Raw genomic sequence first — 21,519 nt, 5'->3', positions numbered from 1 at the left:
TTCTCCAAAATCCTGCTCACAACTTTGAGACATGGACCCATGTCTGAGGTCCATCACTGTGGAGCAGTGGGAGATAAAGGCACAGTGTCTCCGTGTGGCCTTATTTCACATGGGTTTCTTATTTACCTGGCTCTCTGTATTTTCATGGGTATTTTTTCCATTTTAAATAGGTCTCCTCTCTCTCCTGGGCTGAGAAGCCAACACTGCACACACAGCCAAGTGTTCAGCCTCCACTAACTGAGAAAACAAGTAGCCCCATTCTTGGCATGAGGGAGCCAGAGGCAGCGATGGCAGAAGATCCCAGCATCCAGACTTGACCAGAAGAGATTTCCACTGAACTTCTCAGTAAACTCCAGGGAATGGCTACTGGCTTACTGTGCGACTGAAAGTAACTACAGTCCCATCGGCAATTGCCTATTCTCCCTGGCAAGGGCTGACACAACTGTGACAGGGGCTATCATATCCCAAGGCTGCATTTGGTGACATCGAGAAACCAAAGATGCACATGATTTGTGGCGGAAAAATTAGAAACAAACTTGAGTTGTTGGAAATCATGGGCCATATCCTCAGCAGGTGTAAACTGGCAAAGTGCCATTGTCTCCAAAAGAGCTTCACCGGTTTACAACAGCTGAGGATCTGGCCCCATTATTCTGTGTGCACAGATTTTTACTATAAATATTCCTATCCAACAGGTTTACAAAACAGGAGAGCAACCAACTGCTGTTTGCAACTGGAGAGAAATGAATTACATGGATTTACAAAGAGAGTGAGATGGAACTCTCAGCTTCCTATGAGCATAGCACATAAACACAAGCACACCCTGTAACTACTGTGAATTTAATAGTTATTTTGTGGTTAGGAGGTTTGCTTTTAACTGACAAAGTGATAAAACAGGTTTGACCACTTCTCTGTAATATTTGCCTAATTTACCTTTTTTCCTTCCCGCAACTTTTTCAGATGTAACTGTCAAACATGCTATATTTAGACAGCTATTTCAAGCAAATGAAGCTTTTATGTGATATTGTTGAGAGTAATTGACAAGAGATTATCATACTCCAATTTACAAATTGCATTGTAGTGCTGCTGATTTCAGAATCACTTGAGTGTTCCAAATAGCAACCAGTACATATACTTCTGTTGATACATTATAATTTCTGAATTTAATCCTAAAATAAGCACCACTACAATGTAACTGCCCATCCTGCATTTCCGCCCCCTTAGTTAGGATATTTCCATGAAAACAGAATCTTTGTTTCTTTTATTTGCATTAGAGTCTAGAGGCCCATTGGGTAGACACTGTACAACACACTCTCAGAGTAGAATCAGCCTACTACTGTTGCTTTTACCCCCATCTTAAATCACATTCACCACCCTAAATAATTATGTTGCAAGAATATACAAACTAACATAGTGCAGCCATTGTCTATGCCAGAACATGGAGGTAGTATGCAGGGAGCTGACTCCACTCCATGCTTAGTTCAGCATGTGCTATAAAACACTGAGCTAATATCTGAATAAGGTACCAGTGTATGCTAGTCCATTAAACCTGATAGACAATTTTTAATGGAACTTCAACAGTCCCAGTGGACTTTAAGATTACATGCAGCTTGATTAGTGACAGAAAAGTTATATTCCCTAGCGCTGTGTAAATCTCTGCAAAGGTGTTGCAGGCTGAATTGTTATCTCCCAGCACCTGTGGTTATGTCAACATGACGAAATGTACTGCCCTTGTGATGTTTAAATGTAAGCATGGAGAATTTCTGGGTGAAAGTGCAGGAAAATAATGAGGACCATCCCTAACATGTCTCTGCTCCAAATCTGCCTTATCATCTGTGCTCAGAGTCATTTGAGATGGGGCAGAAGCTTGAGAGGATCCTGACTTCTTTATAGCATCCATGAAAATCTGCTCTTGATACTCCCAGTGGATATTCCCATTGTGAGTGTTTCCAGCTCCGTTAGAGTGTAACACAGGGTAGGACGCTTTCCGCATGATACAATCAGGTTTTTTGTGCTGTTCCTTTTTCTACAAGCCATTTTCTATCCCTTTTTAAAGATTTGATTCTAAAACTGGGTGTGTGATGTATAAGGGATCTAATTTAAGAACCCTGTATGTGCCTGGGCTTTAGGTATCATCATGCACTGTCACAGCAAAACGTTCTTCATTTGTTAATAGACAACCAGGAATTTATCCCCAGTCTCCTGAATCACCTGCTTTAGGGTGTCTGCTTCTTGAATTAAGGCAAGTGTTGTCTTGATGACCGGGTCTGGACTAGGAACAACTGTACAGCTAGGAGTCTAACTACTGGTAGTCTGACTAGATCAGGGGTCAGCAACCTTTCAGAAGTGGTGTGCCGAGTCTCCATTTATTCACTCTAATTTAAGGTTTCGCGTGCCAGAAATACATTTTAACATTTTTAGAAGGTCTCTTTCTATAAATCTATAATATATAACTAAACTATTGTTGTATGTAAAGTAAATAAGGGTTTTAATATGTTTAAGAAGCTTCATTTAAAATTAAATTAAAATGCAGAGCCCCCCGGACCAGCGGCCAGGACTCGGGCAGCGTAAATGCCACTGGAAATCAGCTCGTGTGCCACAGGTTACCTACCCCTGGACTAGACTCTGACCCCAGAATCAGTTTTCATCATCCCAGTGAATCACAAGGGGGTAGGACAGTGGGGACCCAGACCCAGACAGCCTGTTGCTAAATGGTGTTGTCATAGGGGAGAGCAACACACACAATGTCAGGTGCCAAGGTGATCTGTAAGTGCTTTATATAAGAGAATCATAGGCCTGGGGAGGGGAATGTGTCATTCATAGTTACACAGCTAAAGAGCAAGTGCATTAATGAAACTAAGTTAAACAGCTGCTGCTGGTGTAGGGTGGAGATCTACAAGAAATGGCAGCTCCACACAAGGAAAGAGAAGAAGAAAAGTGAAGGCAGATTCATCACCCAGCATCTCTTCAAGAGACAAAGAAATCAGTTTTAAAATGTATTTTCTTGGTTAAAGGGCTCATTATACTCATTAAATGCCTCCTGATTTTAAGTATACAGAAAATGTAAAACCTAAGAAGAAACAGCACTGTCAAGCTTGGGGGTATATCTATGTGGGGTCACACATGGTCAGTCCTGGGTCTGGTACTTTTCAATATTTTCCTTAATGACTTGGATAATGGAGTGGAGAATATGCTTATAAAATTGGCAGATGATACCGAGCTGGAAGTGGTTGCAAGCACTTTGGAGAACAGGATTAGAATTCAAAATGACCTTGACAAATTGGAGAATTGGTCTGAAATCAACAAGACAAAATTCAATAAAGTAAGTTGAAAGTACGACACTTAGAAGGAAAAATCAAATGCACAACTACAAAATAGGGAATAACTGCCTAGTACTGGTGAAAAGGACCTGGGGGTTAGAGTGGATCACAAATAGAATGAGTCAAGAAGGTGATTCAGTTGCAAAAAAAGGGCTAATATTCTGGGGTTTATTAACTGGAATATCATATGTAAGACAAAGGAGGTAATTGTCCCACTCCTCTAGGCACTGGGGAAGCCTCAGCTGGAGTAGTGCATACAAGTCTTGGCAAAAAGGTGGATAAATTGATACAGTCCAGAGGAGAGCAACAAAAATGATAAAAGGTATAGAAAACCTGACCTCTGAAGAAAGCTTTAAAAGATTGGGCATGTTTAGCCTTGAGAACAGAAGACTGAGGGGGGACCTGATAACAGTCTTCAACTATGTTCAGGGCTGTTATACAAAGGATGGGGATCAACTGTTCTCCTTGTCTACTGAAGGTAGGATGAGAAGTGATGGGGCTTAATCTGCAGCAAGGGAGATTTAAATTAGAGATTAGGAAGAACTTTCTAACTACAAAGGTATTAAACTCTAGAACAGGCTTCCATCACAGGAGGTTTTTAAGAATACATTAGACAAACATTGGTCAGCGACGGTCTCGGTTTACTTGGTCCTGTCCCATCACAGGGGGATGGGCTTGATGATCTTCCAGCGCTACATTTCCGTCTATGATAATGAAATAAGGGTTCAGACAACAAAAAGCCATTTAAATACACTGATTACCTGACCTCCCCATGCCAACACAGGAAAGGTCCTGGCTCTCAGGAGCTCTCAGCAGGTGATAAAAGCCAGTGCAAGGTGAGGAGCTTCTAACAGTTTCAGTTTTGAATCAATCAGTTTTTCCTTTAGTGGCTTTCAGCACAGTAGCTTTCATTTTCCACTCAGGGCCCTTTCTGTACAAACCTTCCTCTGACTGCAGCATGAGGTACCTGCACACTGGGAGTGCAGGAGAAGAGATAGTCGAGTTTACCACCTGAATCTAAGGTGGAGGTTAAAAGTATCTGCAAGCTAAGGGTTGATGTGCAATGGCATGGATTGCCAGCAGCAATTCCCAGTCCCTGGGCAGAAGGTGTCAGGTGTGGAATTGTGCCTTTCTGTGCAGATGCTGCTTTTGCCTCCAGTTCTAATTTTAAAGGCCTGCTGGAATTTGATGGGCTTGTGGATTCGGAAAAGACTGAACAGGACTTTTTAAAGTGCTGACTCAGGATATAGTGCGTGACCCAAAAGATACATCTAGGTGGCACTGAAAACGGTCTGAGCAAAGGAGTAGACAGCTGCAGTTCATACGGTGTCATGCTGCTGGGCTGCTCCTGTTTGCGTGGGCACCCACCACTATGGAGAAAAGCTGCTAATATCCGTCTGCTGCAGACATGACTTCATATCCTAAAGCATGCACTGTCTCATTACAGCCACTCAAAGCTAGCAGGATCATTCAGTCTCCTCAGTGATCTGAAAGGAGAGCCCCAGCCTTCATTGTATTTCCAACCACAGCCACTCTAGCCCCCACAAATGATCAGATTATATAACTGGGGTGGAGAAAGTACAATGTAATAAAGTGGTGAAGAACGTGTAATGTGAAGGGAGTGCTGCGCTTCTGAGCCGAATGTGCTGCAGGGAGCTATCATCCAGCCTGATTCATTCACACAGATCAGTTTTCCTAGTACATTTCAAGGCTATATGGACTGGCTATATTCAGTTTATACCTTACTGTAACTGACAATGCTATGGTTTAATATTTTACTTGCTAGGAGATATACAGTGAGTGTCCGTCAGCCTGCTCTGGGGGGCCAGAACACAGACCTTCCCCTTCTGCCCAGCCAATCTGGAGGAAAGGGCTGGGTCTCGAACTGTCCCATAAACATCAACAGACTCATGTTCTAACAGACAAGTGGAGAAGTGACCTCCAGAGCCTAGGAGAAGGCTCTGTTCCCAGCCCCTACCTGGGGAAGTCTAGGACCCATGAGGCTGAACATCCCAACTGCCACAGGGAAGAGAGATTCCTCAGAGCGTCACACAGGGAATTCTAACTTGACTCTGTGGGCGGCTGAGAGGGCTGGTCTGGGAGCCCTTGTGCTGGAGTGTCCCGTATTGTTGCTTTAACTCCCTGCTATAGAAGCTCTCACGTCACAAACTTAACATCCTGTTTGACGGGATCATATTGTCTTCATTTTGGGTTTTAACATTTTAAATTTAAAAGCAGCAGCCCCACAGGTAACATCCCTACCAGCATGAGAAGTTCACTTAGGAATGGGAAATTACCGAACAGAGACACTTTGAAATGCACTCAACTAAAATCTTGGGTTCAGCCCGCGGCCATTATCCCCTTTAGAGGGCGTCACGTGAACCTGGCTCATTTTTCTTCCCAAAGAAAGCAAGCCCCTTAATTTCAGATTTCTTGGCCTGATGGTCTCAGGAAATAATCAAAAGGAGTTCCCTCTTCCTGCAGATCTTTGTTCTTCCAACCAGTGCAGACAACACAAACGAGATGTGTCTGCATAGTAGCAGCCCGGCACTGTAACCATATCCCAGAAAGAAGATAATTAAAGGAAAGAGACTTTGAAGATTCATCATGAAATCTAATGGAAAAAAATCACTGTTTGGGAGCATAATCACAGCTGGAGCAAAATGCTGCCATTATATCTCACTGCTTACAGCAGAGACATAAAACACATGCTGTGAAATGGTGTAAAACATAGAGGCACTGGCATGTCTGCTATCAGGTGTGAAAACCCTCAAGCAGTCTAGGCAGTGCGTGCAGTTCGCTAAGGCCTAGGACGGCTGCCTCCTCTTGCTCTGCTGTATTCATTCATAAACAGACGTGTCGTGCCCACTGATATGGGGTGAGAGACTGCAGGAGTCAAAAGATTTGATTACTATAGTGCTAAAATATACCCTTCCTGCCAATCCTGCTCTTGTGAACTGTGATGAGGAACCTGAAGCACCGACAAAAAGCCAAACCAGAGATGGCCCTGAGCCTCTGACACAGAAATCTACCTATGTCAAAATTGCCAGTCGGTCTCCAACCAAGAGGAGTATTTCAGTGGCTTGAAAAGTTGGCTGGATTGCTTGGCAAGTGTGGCCAGAACTAAATCCAGGGGGCAAAGAAGATGCCGGATTGCTGGTGAGGGACAAGGTTATTGGGGTGGTTCATGCCAGCCAAATGGAAAATACAGGGGTATAATTATCAATCATGTTAAAGTATTTCAGATGCAGGAAAATCCCCCACCATAAATAAGTGTGAGAGGGAAACCAGTTCAAACCAGGTACCATATGAACAGAATGTGTCTTCCCCGGGAGCTAGTCTGAACAGCCTTAGAACCCACCACAGGCATAGTCCATTTGGCCTGTTAACTACATTCCATCTGCCTAGTTTTAACTACGTCCTTCAATCCACAGTCTTTCAGAAGGAGATTACAGCCAGTGCCCTAAAACTAAGCGTAACACTCCCCCTGCACAACTCTTCTCTTCTGCAGCAGTTATCTCCTCAGAGAACAAGCCTCACGCAGCCAAGTTCAGCATGAATCCCATGACCGAGTTTATGAGCTGGTCTACACCCCATTTTTGTACTTCTATAAACTGGTTTGGAAATGGTTTAAAGCGGTGTAGCTACCTAGTGTGGATGCAGTTATACAAGTGTAAAGGTCCTTATATCAGTATAGTTCATGTTGAAGCACCTTTATGCCAGTAGGACTGTCCACATTAGAGAGTTGCACCGCTTTAGCCATCTCTCTTTCTAAACTGATATAGTTCTAGTGGTACAAAAATGGAGTGTAGAACAGTCCTATGCTGATCAGACTGGGGTCCCCAGGAGCTCTCCCAGGATGTCCCACAGCAGATGTTATACTCACTGCTCTAATGCTTTCCTCTCGGTCTTCTTATCATTTTCAGTAGAGTAGATTTTTTCTCTTCCTGGTTCTCTAGAGTCTCCCCTATGTCAAGTGTGCATATTGCTAAGCCGTTCCTTACTGCTCACCTTTCCCTGCCACGTGGCGCATGCCAAAAGGACAGAATGGTGCAAAAGCTACCTCTAACATAGCTACAAAGCAGACTCTGAAAGCAGCTCTAATGCAGGCCCCAGTACTGCCTCTGAGCTGATATGATTACAGGTGAAGATCTGGATCCTCAGGCTTGGAGAAAGTGGCTGCAGAGCTGCTATTATAAATAGGCTGGAGGAAAGATTTTTAATATAACCAAACATATTTATATCTCCCTGTCACACTGATGACAGCAGTGCCCTTGAGCAGCAGCCCCTTCCATAGCACAAACACGCTCTGCACTAGGACTCAGTGCTGCAAAATCCTGGCTGTCAGCATGAAGGGGCCAGTTTGTCTGGAACAGAAGATACATACACAGCTCCTGTGCACCCCCTGGAAAAATGAGACTCCTGGAATCTCTCTGAATAGGCCCCAGTGGACAAAATGGGAGGGGTGATTCATAACTGAAAGTTACAATGAGAGTCAAGTGCTTGGGGCACCTCAGCAATGGGTGAGGTTCAAGCACCTAAACAGAACAACCTGCTGCACAGAGAAACACTGACTTTCTTCCTAGCTCTTCATGATGTAGAGGGTGCTAAAATCTTTGCTAATAGCACAGCCCTGCCAGATTGCCCAAAGGCCACAGTACTATTCAGCTGGGATTTGACTGGACACGGGGCAGGCAACAGTGTAAGTTCAAAGGACTTCCCAGTACATTTCTGTCCTGTTCCTCAACTTTCCCTCTTAGCAGATAGGTACTGCAGTGTAGGGGTTCTACAAATATCCAGCCAAAGAAAATTAGCGTGGCAGAAATTAAATCCAGTTTTGGATCAGGAGATACAGCTGAACTTTTACAAGGACATTCTCAAAGCCTCTGCTCAAATGACCAAAATCTAAATAACACTTGGAATTTCCATTTAAGGCTACAGCAGCAGCTTAAACTTTTCAGAAATGCCACTATGCATTCACCAGAGGAAACTACTTTTTGCATAGCAAGGATGATGGAATCTACATTAAGAGGTTTATTTTGGCACATGAAGAGAAGGGAGTTACCTTACAAGTGGAGAACCAATGCTGAAGGCCAATTCAGTCAGGGTGGATGTGGTCCACTCCCAGTAATTGATGAGGAAGTGTCAATACCCAGAGAGGGAAAATTGATGGTGTTAAGTTCGCAAATGAATTGTAGCTCTACGGTTTCTCTTTGAAGTCTGTTTTTGAAGTTTTTTTGTTGAAGAATGGCTACTTTTAGATCTGTTATTGAGTGTCCAGGGAGATTGAAGTGTTCTCCTACTGGCTTTTGTATGTTACCATTCCTGATGTTTGATTTGTGTCCATGTATCCTTTTACATAGAAACTGTCCAGTTTGCCTGGAGAGGTTTTAGCTAGGGGCTGTACATGATGGCCAGACTTCAAAGAGAAACTGCAGAGCTACAATTCATTTGCAAACTTAACACCATCAATTTGGGCTTGAATAGGGACTGGGTGTGGCTGTCTCACTACAAAAGCAATTTTCCCTCTCTTAGTATTGACACCTCCTCATCAATTATTGGGAGTGGACCACATCCACCCTGACTAAATTGCCCTTCAGCATTGGTTCTGCACTTGTAAGGTAACTCCCTTCTCTTCATGTGTCAATATATATTTATGCCTGTGTCTGTAATTTTCACTCCATGCATCTGAAGAAGTGGGTTTGACCCACCAAGAGACTGGGGTTTGGGTCAATTCTTAACTGTACAATGGTCATTTAAAGGTAACTGGAGAGAAGGTTAAACTTGGACTAAGACTCCAGGGTAGAAATGACTGGTGCCGTGCACTGCCGCTGGATCAGCTTTCACTTCTGGCAGGCATTCAGCTCCTCCAGTGATTCATATTTAATACTCTTACACGAGCAGCCAGGATTTTCTCTCTCTCTCTGGAGATCCCCAGCTGCTGCTCTGCACTTGGCATTGGAGAAGGATGAAATGAGTGTGATAATCAGATTGCATTGAGTGAACCTGCTTAAAGCTTAAAATAGACTGAATCTGACTTCTCCTAACGTGATCAGAGAGGAAAGGGGAAACAAATCAAGGGCATGGGAGGTGTCTCACAATTGGAAATGGATGGATGAAGAAATGGGAAGTATGAAACCACAGGCAACCAATGCACAATAACCAGTTAGGCACATAATATACATGTAACATCTGGAGCCCCCAGAACACCCCAACAGTGCTTGAAAAGCACATCTGGAGCTTTGGAAAAATTACATCTTTAAATTTACATAAGACGAAGTAAAGCGCCCTAGGGCTGAGGAGCTGGGCTAGTCACTGCTCAGGTTGTGGGAACAATTCTGGAGGTGATGACAGTGCACTTCTACTTTTCAACCATGAGAGGATTTGTTCCAATTCCACGGAGGCAACACTGAGGGCCTGTGTGTGCAGGGGCAAGAAGAAGCGATGAGCAGTAAGTCCTCCCATTGTGTTTGGAGCTGTACCTGAAATATGCAGAAATGATCCTGTTGCAATCTCATGGAAACATGTTCTTGCCACTGCTTCTAATGCGGCAGGATATGGATCACTCCAATTTCACCATGCTGCTGGCTAGCATGGGAAAGGAAAGGCCTCAAAGGGTGCTGTGGTAGGCAGACCTGAATAAGTGCACAATCCTTCCCAGTTTCTGTTTCATAAGCATCAGCATTACAGAAAAATTCAACTATGAAATCATATTTAGGAATTAATTCAAGTCTGCAAAAGTTGTTGCCAAGGAGAGAATTGAGAGAGGCTGTCACTGAATGTGCCATGAGAAGGGCAGGAGACAAGGTTAGTGCCATTCACCTGTCAGAGCTTTTAAACACCATTTTTGTATGTGTAGTGTAGAGTAGTGTTTGGGATCATACCTGCTGGTGAAACTGAGGTTGGAGATACAGCCAAAGTCTAAGTGCCTTAACTTACCCATGTAGAAGTACTCTGGGGATTTTTCCTCTGAAGTTAAGTCTCTCAGGACCCCACCAAATCGCAGCCATAGTCCAAAGGCAATGACAGCCAACCCTGCCAGCTGGAAAGCAAACAGACCAGTTAATAACAACTGCAAAGGGCCAGAAAGAGCTGGAGCATGCCAAAGAGCTACAACGGGTGACTCCTTGTGCTTCCCGGAAACTCCAAAACTGCAGGATTACAAAGTCACAGAACTCAGCAGGCCCCTCCCAATATTGGATACCAATGAATTTCTGTTACAGAACAACTTGCCTTATCCTCTCCTCTGGCTCTTTAACACCACGGTGCTTTTTAACCCATTAATGACTTTCAAACATTACAAAGAACCAACCTCAGACCTTCATCAAAATGGCCCCAAACAGCCTTGTAGGTTCTGAGTGCCACAGAAAATGATAGGGCCCAAACAGAGGCGTAGGGGAAGAGAGCCAGTGCTCAGGCTGCCACAGCTAGTTCCCGCAAGTCCAAACAGGCAGAATTTGGAGAATTCGCTCAATGTGCTGTTACTTACTTGGGTGTATCCTGGTGGTGTAAAAACACCGAATGGAAAGTTCCCTGATGAGAAAAGCTCATTTTCCTCTTCTCTCTTCATTCCCTCCTAGCCCCACAACCACTCCCCATTCCGCTCCTTACCACCACAGATACCCAACTGGAGTAATTTGAAGGCAGGTCAACCAAGCCTACTCTAAGCCCAGAACATAAGTCTGAGGTCTATGGAATTGGTGCATCCCCAGGAGCTGAGATGGTGCTGCCGGCCCACGCTTGCTTGGCACAGACAGAGCTACTGGGAGAGGAGTAACTTCCCTGACTGTTTTTCAGCCAAAATCTTGTGGCTGTTGTGAAGCTGAATAAACAGACATTAGAGCCGGGCGAGTCCCCTGCCAGTGGGTCACTAGCCCTGCTGCATGGTCAGGAGGAGCGCAGATGCAATGGGCCCAGCCTGTGGCTGCTTTGAAACTCTGAGGAAGATGAAGGCAGGGCACACACTCCTCCCCCCCCCCGGTTATAAACGACCGTCTCTCTGTTTCAGGAGCTCCAAGTGCCAAATGGCACTGTCCACACGAGACAAGCCAGATTCTGATTAGGGGCACGTTCAAACCAGGAAGAAAAGATTCCGAAAAAGGATCCTACTTCACTGGGGGGAATGTGCTGAAGTTAAGCAGGGCTAGGTCTGATCAGCCCTTGGAGGGGAGGCCACCAATCTCCTTCCTTAGAGGTTTTTAAGGTCAGGCTTGACAAAGCCCTGGCTGGGATGATTTAACTGGGAATTGGTCCTGCTTCGAGCAGGGGGTTGGACTAGATGACCTTCTGGGGTCCCTTCCAACCCTGATATTCTATGATTCTATGATTCTATGACAACCCTAGTGCTACAGGGAGTAACAATGGCATTTTAGTACAGGACAGTCTTCCCTACTGAACCCAGAGCCCCAGCAGGGAGTTAGGGGCACTGTCCCAATGAGGGACACTCTGACCATACGCGTGTCTAGCAAAGAAGGTATCAGTTTTTTCAAACATCAAGAAGAATCCCATTTGATACAAATACAAACCCAGTGCAATGGGATGTCAGCTCCGGAGAAATGTTTAGATGATGGGCCCAGTTCTGCAAAGTGCTAAGCCTCTTCTGGGAGCTGAGGAGTCCCCAGCTCCCACTAATGTTATTGGGTTGAAGTGTTCAGCACTTTGCAGGATCAGACCCAACGCTCCCCAAGAGGAATCGAGTGCAGAGCATTCAAGTGCACTGTCAATGGAGAAATGGCCGATTTCCTGGTGCTCCGCAGAGGACACTCCTATGGTAGATAACAGCAAAAATACCTTCTCTGTTATCCGGCTGAGCATGGATCAAATCCAGATCACATCAGCATGGATCAAATCCAGATGCTTCAAAGAGGACCATGAGAACAACAGACATCAGCCTGGCTGTTAAGGGCAATTCTGCCAGGGCTCCACCAATGTGGGGACAGGAGGCTTCAGAATGACCCTGCAAACCAGAGCTCAGGGCCAATACCAACAGATTTCAGCTCACAAAGCTAATTGGGTAAAGATGAAGCCAACACAGAACAGAACAAACACTGCTGACAGAGTCCAGAGCCAACATCTGCAGCCACTGCCTAACCTGGAGGAGAGTGGGGGAGCCCACTGCTTCATCACATCTTTGGCATCTAACTGACAGTAGATGCCAAAGATGGGTCTGTCTGGGTCTCTCTCACCCTACTGTGCACCTGTTCAATACTGGTGCAAGTGAATTCAGCACAGACTGGACGCAGCACTTGAGAGGATGGTCTGAAAATGAGCAACAGGACAAGAAGGCAAACTGTTGGACTGACTCTGAGGCCTGGCTTAACTCTACCTACACAGAGACATAGCTTTCCCTAGGCAAATGGACTGGAGTGAACGTCATCATTGTACACAAGCCAAGCGTCCCCAAGTGCCCTGATCATACTGCTAGAGACTCCTGAGCCAGACTCATGGGCTAGCCTTAGGATTATTAGGGTTACCAGTAGGAGTTATTGGGAAAATCAGGTTTACTTGGGCTACATGTGCCCTTCCAGTTTCAGCCAAGTTTTCTGACTGATAGTGTCAGAGTTGTGTACATGTAAAGCAACTTCCCAGCCAATCAAGAACAGAGAGACTGAAACCTATCTTCTTTCTCAATACATTAAACAAGACACAATAGCCGTTATTTTCATGAAATCACATAACACAAAGCTTTGTACTGGTCCCGTTGGATTCACAGCTGCAGCTGAGTAACAGAACTCCCAGTGCACTGTGCACGCTGGCACTGTATACATTGGAACTGTGGCACTTAAACAAAAAAGGAGCTGTGTTCAATTTAACCTTATTCAAAACCTACAAGGTAAAAGGGAAAATACCCCACCTATATTTGCCTAAAAGAAAAGGCTGAAACTGTAAGGTAGAAGGTCTATTTTGCAGCTTCTGACAGAGTATGGAAAAGAAAGGGGAAAGAGTGAAAAGCTATTTAAAAAGTATGTGTGTCCTTTTAAATAATTCTATTAAGATGCTAATGTACTGCCCTGGAAATGTGTGTTTTCTGTGTCATTTATGCCATGAATTGGGCCCGCTAGACTTTCAGTAGTTAACCACACTTCAGGAAAACTGCAGAGTATGAAATTGCAAATGGCATACATGGTAGAAATGTCTCTATGGAATCAACTTTTCCTAAATTATCCACAGCTGGCTGAAGGGACCCCAGACTTGCCTAGGAAACATGCATCCAGTCAGAGTGGGTTGCATGTCTTTCATTGAGTGCGACTGTAAAGGCTCTTAACTGATAAGCAATTTCAATAGGAGAGCTACTATAGGCAAACACAAATATTCCCTTTAAGTGTGCCTGCTACCCAAAGCTGTATCATTTAGTTGCCAGTGTGGCTCCATCAGTCACAACAGATTTCTTCTTTCCTTCCTTTATGGGAAACCTTACAGAAGGGGGACTGTTAGGTGAGAGACGTAAATACAGTGATAGCAAGACTGCCCCCCCAAAAGTGATACCATGAAAGAAAATGCCTTTATTATCCTTTAGTTGTTTAACAAGCTTGGGTTCCATAGTCTGCACCATATTTAGTCTGAATCTCCCTGCTCAGGATACAAAGCAGCGATCAGAGCAAGTCTGTGTTTCTAGAAGGCTTTTAAGTAGTACCAGAGGAGAAGGTACAAGGATACATACCAATCAGCTGACTAACAGGTTACAGCCCTTCTGTCAGAATAACCTAGGAGAGGTTATTTGCAACATTAGTTCATGGGGAAAATTACAAGTATGTACAATACTTTGGATTCAGAATACATTTTCTACTAGATACTGATGGAGGTAGCTCTGGGCAAGCCCCACTGAACTGCTAAACAGGCAGAAGGCTGTTTGAATGAGATCAAATATTTTCTGTACGGACAATGGCATGTTTCATACTGGATAGAACTTCAGTCACAAGAAAGCTCTGCAGACTTGGAGAGTTAACAGTAGGAAAGAAGACAGAGAATGTTGTCCTATTTAGCATCCTCTCCCCCAGTGTACAGAGGCAGGGAGCTGTGAATGGGTTTTATATAGGGTCAGTGTTACAGTATCACATACTTTCTGCTGAGAATGTAACTTTGGTTAAATTATTTAAAGTGCGATTGAAGTGTCCTGTGTCTGAGGTTCCCAAACTTGGGTCCACAAAGAGCTGCCTGGTGACCCGGTGCTGGTTTTCCTCCTTGTTTCCAGCTGAGAAACAGCGTGGATGTGAGGGGAGATGAAATGCAAAGCTGGAGCAGCCTCTGTGAGTAACTATTTTTTTTTAAAATGGACAAACACCTTCTCACACTAAAAGCTACAAATATGCAAAGGCTTCCTAAAATCACTTCTCTAGGTAACCAATGGCTGTATCTGCCAGAGGCTGGTACTTGAACCTGAATGGGAAGAGAAGTGTCTGAAAGACAACCTATTACGATGGGGCCCATACTGTGGAAAAAGTGAGAGCCCTGCGCTGTAGTACTGAACACTTTTACAACATGCAGGTCATGCTAATGGTATAATTCTAGGAAATCACCTGCCTACAACAGACAGAAATTGCTGATGGCAAAGAAATCCTTTTATATTATCACAAATCAAACTGGAAGATAAGAAATACCCCAGGCAATTTTATCCAGAGCAGCTCTCCCTGAGAGCTTGGATATCTGGCAAAGAGCTGTAACTACACTGTTGATAACAACGAGGGATATAAAATGTTAACATTAGTCTTACTGGTTAACGTGCCTTAATTGTTAACCCCTGAGCCGGCTGGCTGGACCCAGCAGCCCCGCGCCAGCCGAAGCAGCACCACCTGGAGCTGCCCCAGCCATGCCAGCCGGATCAGCCCCAGCCGCTCGCGCTTTAATTGGTTAACCGTTTAAACAAAATATTTTTAATCATTTAAACGATTAACTTCTTCAACGGTATTTATATCCCTAATAACAATACCATTAAACCCTGCTGTATTGTTCTGCAATTATGGGAGCTGAGGTCCTGTGTGTATAGCAAACTTCTCCAGAGGCTGTCAGGAGTTGTCAAGCCATGGTGTTGGTTAGCAGACTTTGAGTCCTCTCCCTGCTTTCCAGCGGTAGAAAATCTAAGCCATCTTGTGTTTGTAGATATCAAAGCAATCACAGCGCTAACCAACATTATAACCTCCTTCTGCCCAAGTGGCAACTCCAACGAGAAAGCACAGAGAAAGAAAATGGGCTACTGGCTCCCTGCACAGCCTACAGGTCAGGATGTGCCTGGGATCAGTGAGAGGTGCAGCCCCCAAGCTGGACAGGACCTGGGGAGTGAGTGAGTGAGGTGTGGCCCCTGGACTATTGGACACTGGGGCAATGAGCAACAGGTGTGATTCCAGCTGAGAGGTCAAAGAGAGTGAAAATGTGAAGGGGTGCCCTGGGCAAGGGCCTTTTAGCCTAAGACTATCCCTAACGGCTGTATTATTGCAGAGCTTCCTTTAGCTTGTATTCAACTAGACATCATGAGAACTGGCCCTGTTGTTAAAACTACGATAGATACTTCACTGTGTGTCTTAAATTGTGCACTGGCACCCTGCACAAACTCCTGCAAAGAAAACTATATTAAAGGCAAAAGCTAGGCTGATGCAATAAGGGTAAGACATTAAACACACTAAAGGCAGGGATTCAAAGTGATGGTTCCCACAGCAACAACAACTAAGCCCCCCTGCAGCTAAAGTACCTTGTATTCCTGACTTCTGTGCAAATAAAACCTCAGCCTTGGAAGCTGCACTAACAGCAAGCCCTAACATGCATTGTTACACGGCACATTTGCTTCGGAGTCCCACTCCACGACCTCTAGAGCAATGACATCCAGAAAGACTCCAAACACAACCGTGCTCCTTACACTGCCAACTCAAAGGCAGGGGGACTCTTGCCACGTTTGGTGTATGCAAAGTCTCTCGAGGACCCTGCACATACCCAGTCTGAAAAGACCACTCCAGTGACTGACAACAATCTGTTCCTAAACAGAAGGTCTTAGTAATACAGGGGGAGCAGAATTTTATTAGTATGTTTGGCAGTACTTTGGGGTACTTTAAGTGTCTTGCAATGTTTGACTGAATGTGGAAAACTGCCCTGCCTTTTCTGGTAGGCAAATGACATACCACACACTGGTATGTGCGGGATGCAGTTTTCACCTGTTTGTAACTTCTTCATCTTGGAAACTATTTTTGTTTTTTTGCAGACATAGCAAACCCACACCTCTATCTAATCTATGTATCTATTGCATCTCTAGAACATCTGCACCTGCGCCATGTGGGTGCACAGGATGACAGATGGCAACTTTTATCCAAACTGGCTTTGAGTTATCCAGGCAGAGAAAGTCATGAGTAAGATTTTATTTTTAAAGAGCAGAAATCCCCCTCACTCCATTCCAAAATACCTGCATAATAATTTTTAAAGCACCACTGAAAAGAAAAATGGGAAAATGCAGCCCAAAAGATAATTTTGCTAGAAACTTACAAGCCACTGAATAAAGGACTTAAAAAGCCAGTGACATTTAAAGTACACACAAGTGCTAAGGAAACATGTTTATCTTCTATAACTTTAGATGAGCCATCTGATGTTTTGATTACTATCGGAAAGATCTTGGAGTCATCGTGGATAGTTCTCTGAAGATGTCCACGCAGTGTGCAGCGGCAGTCAAAAGAACAAACGGGATGTTAGGAATCATTAAAAAAGGGATAGAGAATAAGACTGAGAATATCTTATTGCCCTTATATAAATCCATGGTACCCCCAGATCTTGAATACTGCGTACAGATTGGTCCCCTCATCTCAAAAAAGATATACTGGCATTAGAAAAGGTTCAGAGAAGGGTAACTAAAATGATTAGGGGTTTGGAATGGGTCCCATATGAGGAGAGATTAAAGAGGCTAGGACTTTTCAGCTTGGAAAGAGGAGACTAAGGGGGGATATGATAGAGGTATATAGAGTGGTGTGGAGAAAGTGAATAAGGAAAAGTTATTTACTTGTTCCCATAAAATAAGAACTAGGGGCCACCAAATGAAATTAATGGGTAGCAGGTTTAAAACAAATAAAAGGAAGTTCTTCACTCAGCGCACAGTCAACCTGTGGAACTCCTTGCCTGAGGAGGTTGTGAAGGCTAGGACTAAAACAGGGTTTAAAAGAGAACTGGATAAATTCATGGAGGTTAAGTCCATTAATGGCTATTAGACAGGATAGGTAAGGAATGGTGTCCCTAGCCTCTGCCTGTCAGAGGGTGGAGATGGATGCAGGAGAGAGGTCACTAGATCATTACCTGTTAGGTTCACTCCCTCTGGGGCACCTGGCATTGTCCACTGTTGGAATACAGGATACTGGGCTGGATGGACCTTTGGTCTGACCCAGTATGGCCGTTCTTATGTTCTTATGACCAAAACTCAACTGGCAACATATGGTGTGAACTGGGTGTGCATCTGAAGAGCATCAGGTTGCTCTTGTGCAGATGTGCTGAGACCACTGCCTGTCACACTGACCAATACTGTCTCATTGTTTCCTTTTATTCACATCTGTCCATATCCACCTGTTGTCTCTTGTCTTTTACTTAGACAGTAAGCTCCTTGGGGCAGGGACCTTTTTTTTGTTCTGTGTTTGTACAGCGTCTAGCTCAATGGGGTCCTGGTCCACGCGGGGGCTCCTGGGCACTGCCCTGACACATTATTATTATTTATTCTTTGTGCTGTGTGATGGGGAGATGAAATGGAGCGCAGATGACAAATACTACTCTCACCATCTAATGCACTACTGGAAGGCACTCATATACTATGGTAATGAGGGCACTAAAAAGTACCGAGATGAAATGGAATGTATGTGTGGGAAACCCAGTTACCCTCATTGATAATACACGGAACGTGTTTCTGTGTGCATGTAGATAGTTCCCTGAATGTCTAGTCACCCCTAGTGATCAAAAATGGTAGGTGTGTACACATATCTGTATACTGAAGGAGCCTGCTCATAGCTGGGCCTCCTAATTTTGAGCTGCCCCTTAGAACAGAGACTGTGCTACACTTTCCCTCCAGTGGCCATTAGGGGCCCTCAAGTTTTGAGGGTTGGTGCAACATCATCCCATATCAGCATGGTGCGGCAATGGAATGATGTTTCATCACCATATCAGGATGCTGTTCAATGAACTGACCACACTGTGATGGAAAGCATTTGTCTCATAAAGTGAACTTGTAAAAGCAGCAGATGACAGATTCATAGGCTCAGGTCACAAGAGCTTGGTGCTGGCATGTGTGTGATGTCTTGGCTTGTAGATTTACTGTTTGACTGGTGGGGAACTGGGCACCTCTGAAAGTTAACTATGTTCATTTTATATTTTTAAAGAAAGATGCTGTCTCAGCTGAGTTTTGCCTCTCTTTGTATCAAGAATATTTTGTTCCGTGATGAGGCATTTCCTAAGGTTTATAAACAATAAAACAACAACAAAAAAGAAGAAGCCCAGAGCACTGGATAGGCATGTTTTAAAAGTTAAATCTGAAGTAATACATAAATAATATAGCTTTCTTTTGATGTATATGTGCACTGCCCAGAAATTTGCTTCCCACAATGTTAGAGCAAAGTCACAGTGCTGAAACAAACATATCCTGTGACCGTTGCAACTGGGTGAGATACTTATCCTTCTTTCCTGTGTTGGTTATGTGTAAAACAAGAACATCTCCTATTACCACATCACCAAGACAAGGTGTGTCCGCTGGAAGACCAAAGGTCTACGCTCTCACATTCTAACATGGAGGCTTAATAAAGCTCCACATGAGAACTACACTGGACAAAACATCCAAATAAGCAATTTTACATAATTGTAGTAATATTTTCATATTTAGAGCCGTGGTTTCCAACAATGGATGGTTTTGCTTACCTTTTGATTCATGATTATCAGCACTGCCCAAGCCAAGATACCAGCACAGTACTGGGAAAATACCAATTTCCAGAACAATGCCAAGGAATAAACAGCTATGATTTTTGTTAAACCAATATGTACAGATGAAGTTCTTTATTTCTATTGCTGTATGGTTGGGCAAAACCCCACATATACTCTTTCACTACAGATCACTAGCTATTTTGTTCTAGCTGCTGGTAACACTGGTAGGTATTTAGAACTGGGGGAGAAGAGTGTGTGTGTTTTATGTCAAAAGCAAAATATTCTTGCTAATGAGCATCACAGAACAGAATGTTTACAAGATCAAGAGCAGAGTTTGAAAAGCTTAAGCCAAACTGCCAAAGACACTATGCAAGCCTATTAGTCAACTTGTGTACCCAAAACTGCACCTAGGGCTCGGTGACTACTCCCTCAGCACTGTGATTGAGGGGATGCTGAAATTAAGGGTTGTTTCTATGAAGGAAGACTGCATTCTAAAAGACAGTATTTTTAGCACCCCCAATGAACATACCTACAAATATTATTACTTTGCAGCTGCATGCTTTAAATAGAATGGGCAAGATTTCCTTCTGATCTGTAGATGCCTAAATACCTGGTTGTGTCTAAGTGATGTAAACAGCGTCCATAATTATTTGTGCCTGCAAAATTCATAGATAATATTAAGATTCATAGATATTAAGGTCAGAAGGGACCATTATGATCATCTAGTCTGACTCCTTTGCAAGTACCAAACCAAAATCCAGGGTAAGGCCAGGCTGAAATGTGTCTCAGTGGGTGCCGAGCTTGGCGTCTGCCCCAGGGGACTGGGGCGCTGTTTATCATTTGCATAGCACTGACATGCCGCACAGACAGAAACAGCTGTTGGCATGAAGACCTCACGAGCCCAAAGAGAAAAACATGTGAAGGGTGCAGTAAAGGCATCCCCCAAACCAAGTAGAAAATATCACAGTCAAATGTACATTTCCTTTTCATTCTGATTAACTACCTGGAGGTCAGCGATCCAGCAGGCTCCGGAGGGCGCCCCCCAGTGCTCCCCTCCCCGCCTGGCCGATGGCTTGTGGGTGTCCCTGGAGAAGTGGGTGCTGGGGGGCGGGGAGCAGCTCGGAAAGGGGTTCCGCGGCTCAGGGGGATTGTGAGAAGCAGATGTGGGTGCCAGTCCTGCCCGCAGGGTGAGGGTGGCACAGCAGCATGACAAGCGAGCCCTGCAGACTCCTCCCAGCTCCCGCCCCACAGAGACCCCGGTCCCCCAGCTCCCCCCGGTCCCAGCCTGCTGTGGCCATCCGGGGCGCGCGGAGCAGCCCCTTGCCCGCAGCGCGGCTCCCGGGCGCCCCGGCCCGGCCCGGCCCGGCCCGGCCCCACTGACCCAGAAGACGAAGTTGAAGGCGAAGAGCAGGAACTTGATGCAGCGCAGGCGGCCCATGGCGGGCTCCGGCTCCGCGCCCCGACTCGCCGGCAGCTCCCGGGGCGCGGGGGGAGGCAGGTGCAGGGAGAGGATGGGGCATGGCCCGGCGGGGGCGGGCAGGAGCAGAGCCCGCCCCTGGTGCCGGGCAGCCGGCGGCGGCGCTGGGGCTGGTGAGGGCTTTGCAGCGACTCCCCCCTGCCGGTGCGCGGCTGCAGCCAGCCTGGCCCGCAGCCGGGGCCAAGCACCGGACAGGCGCCCTGGGCCGCCCGGGCAGGGCTCCTCGGCAGCCCTTGGGATGGATTGCAAAGAAAAGGCTCCAGGTTCCCACCTGCCTCCTCTCAGCCACTGGCCTGCCCTGGCGGGCAGCTGGGGAATGCTCCTGAGCAGCCCCCTTACTTCTCTCCTGTTCTCTCTAGGCTTCTGCTCCTCCCTCCCTCCTGGAGGATCCCAGCACCTCCCTGGCATACGTTCCTGGAGGTTGCCGGAGTTTGTTCATGTCCTTAATGCCGTCTGACATCCGGGGAGCAGCGTGTGCGCCCCAGATTGTGATTAGGGAGGGAGGGTGTTTTGCTTTTGATACATACACTGCTCTGTTTATAGCAGAGAGGGCATGCAGAGAAGTGTGCCCCGCACGTGGAGCAGGGATGGTGGTAGTGCCTTGTTGCTGGGGGAGTTCACTCCATGAAACTCAAGGACAGAACATTTCTAAAAGGGAAAATGTTAAAGATACTTTCCTAATCCTAGCTGCTCAGATTTGTGCTTTCTGGGATTTGCATGAAAATGCACAGCGCTTTCTGAGGACCTGATACATCCAGAGGAATCCACTTTGCTACTCATTGCTGTAGATAAAAAGGGAGAATAAGGTTTTTACCCCTAAAGCGTCTTATGCCCTCCCAGAATACATTCCGGACCGCCCCT

The 21,519-nt window shown here is 45.3% G+C and overlaps 1 protein-coding gene across 2 annotated transcripts in view; it reads right to left on the bottom strand.

Moving 5' to 3' along the window:
- TSPAN2 (tetraspanin 2) overlaps positions 1-21,143 on the bottom strand; it is a 58,659-nt gene extending 37,516 nt beyond the window's left edge. The window contains exons 1-2 of one of the 2 annotated variants that reach the window (XM_007066214.4): positions 20,563-21,143; positions 10,257-10,359 (exon numbers count right to left, since the gene is read on the bottom strand). In XM_007066214.4, coding sequence (XP_007066276.2) covers positions 10,257-10,359; positions 20,563-21,066 — 607 coding nt within the window. In that variant the 5' untranslated portion in view covers positions 21,067-21,143. Of the gene's footprint in view, positions 1-10,256; positions 10,360-20,184 lie in introns of both variants that reach the window. The other variant, XM_043533369.1, reaches the window with a different exon arrangement.
- Positions 21,144-21,519: the final 376 nt, after the last annotated feature.

The sequence above is a fragment of the Chelonia mydas genome, chromosome 21 (genome assembly GCF_015237465.2).
Source record: "Chelonia mydas isolate rCheMyd1 chromosome 21, rCheMyd1.pri.v2, whole genome shotgun sequence".
NCBI classification, from domain to species: Eukaryota; Metazoa; Chordata; order Testudines; family Cheloniidae; genus Chelonia; species Chelonia mydas.
This window is presented reverse-complemented; position numbering and strand designations above follow the sequence as displayed.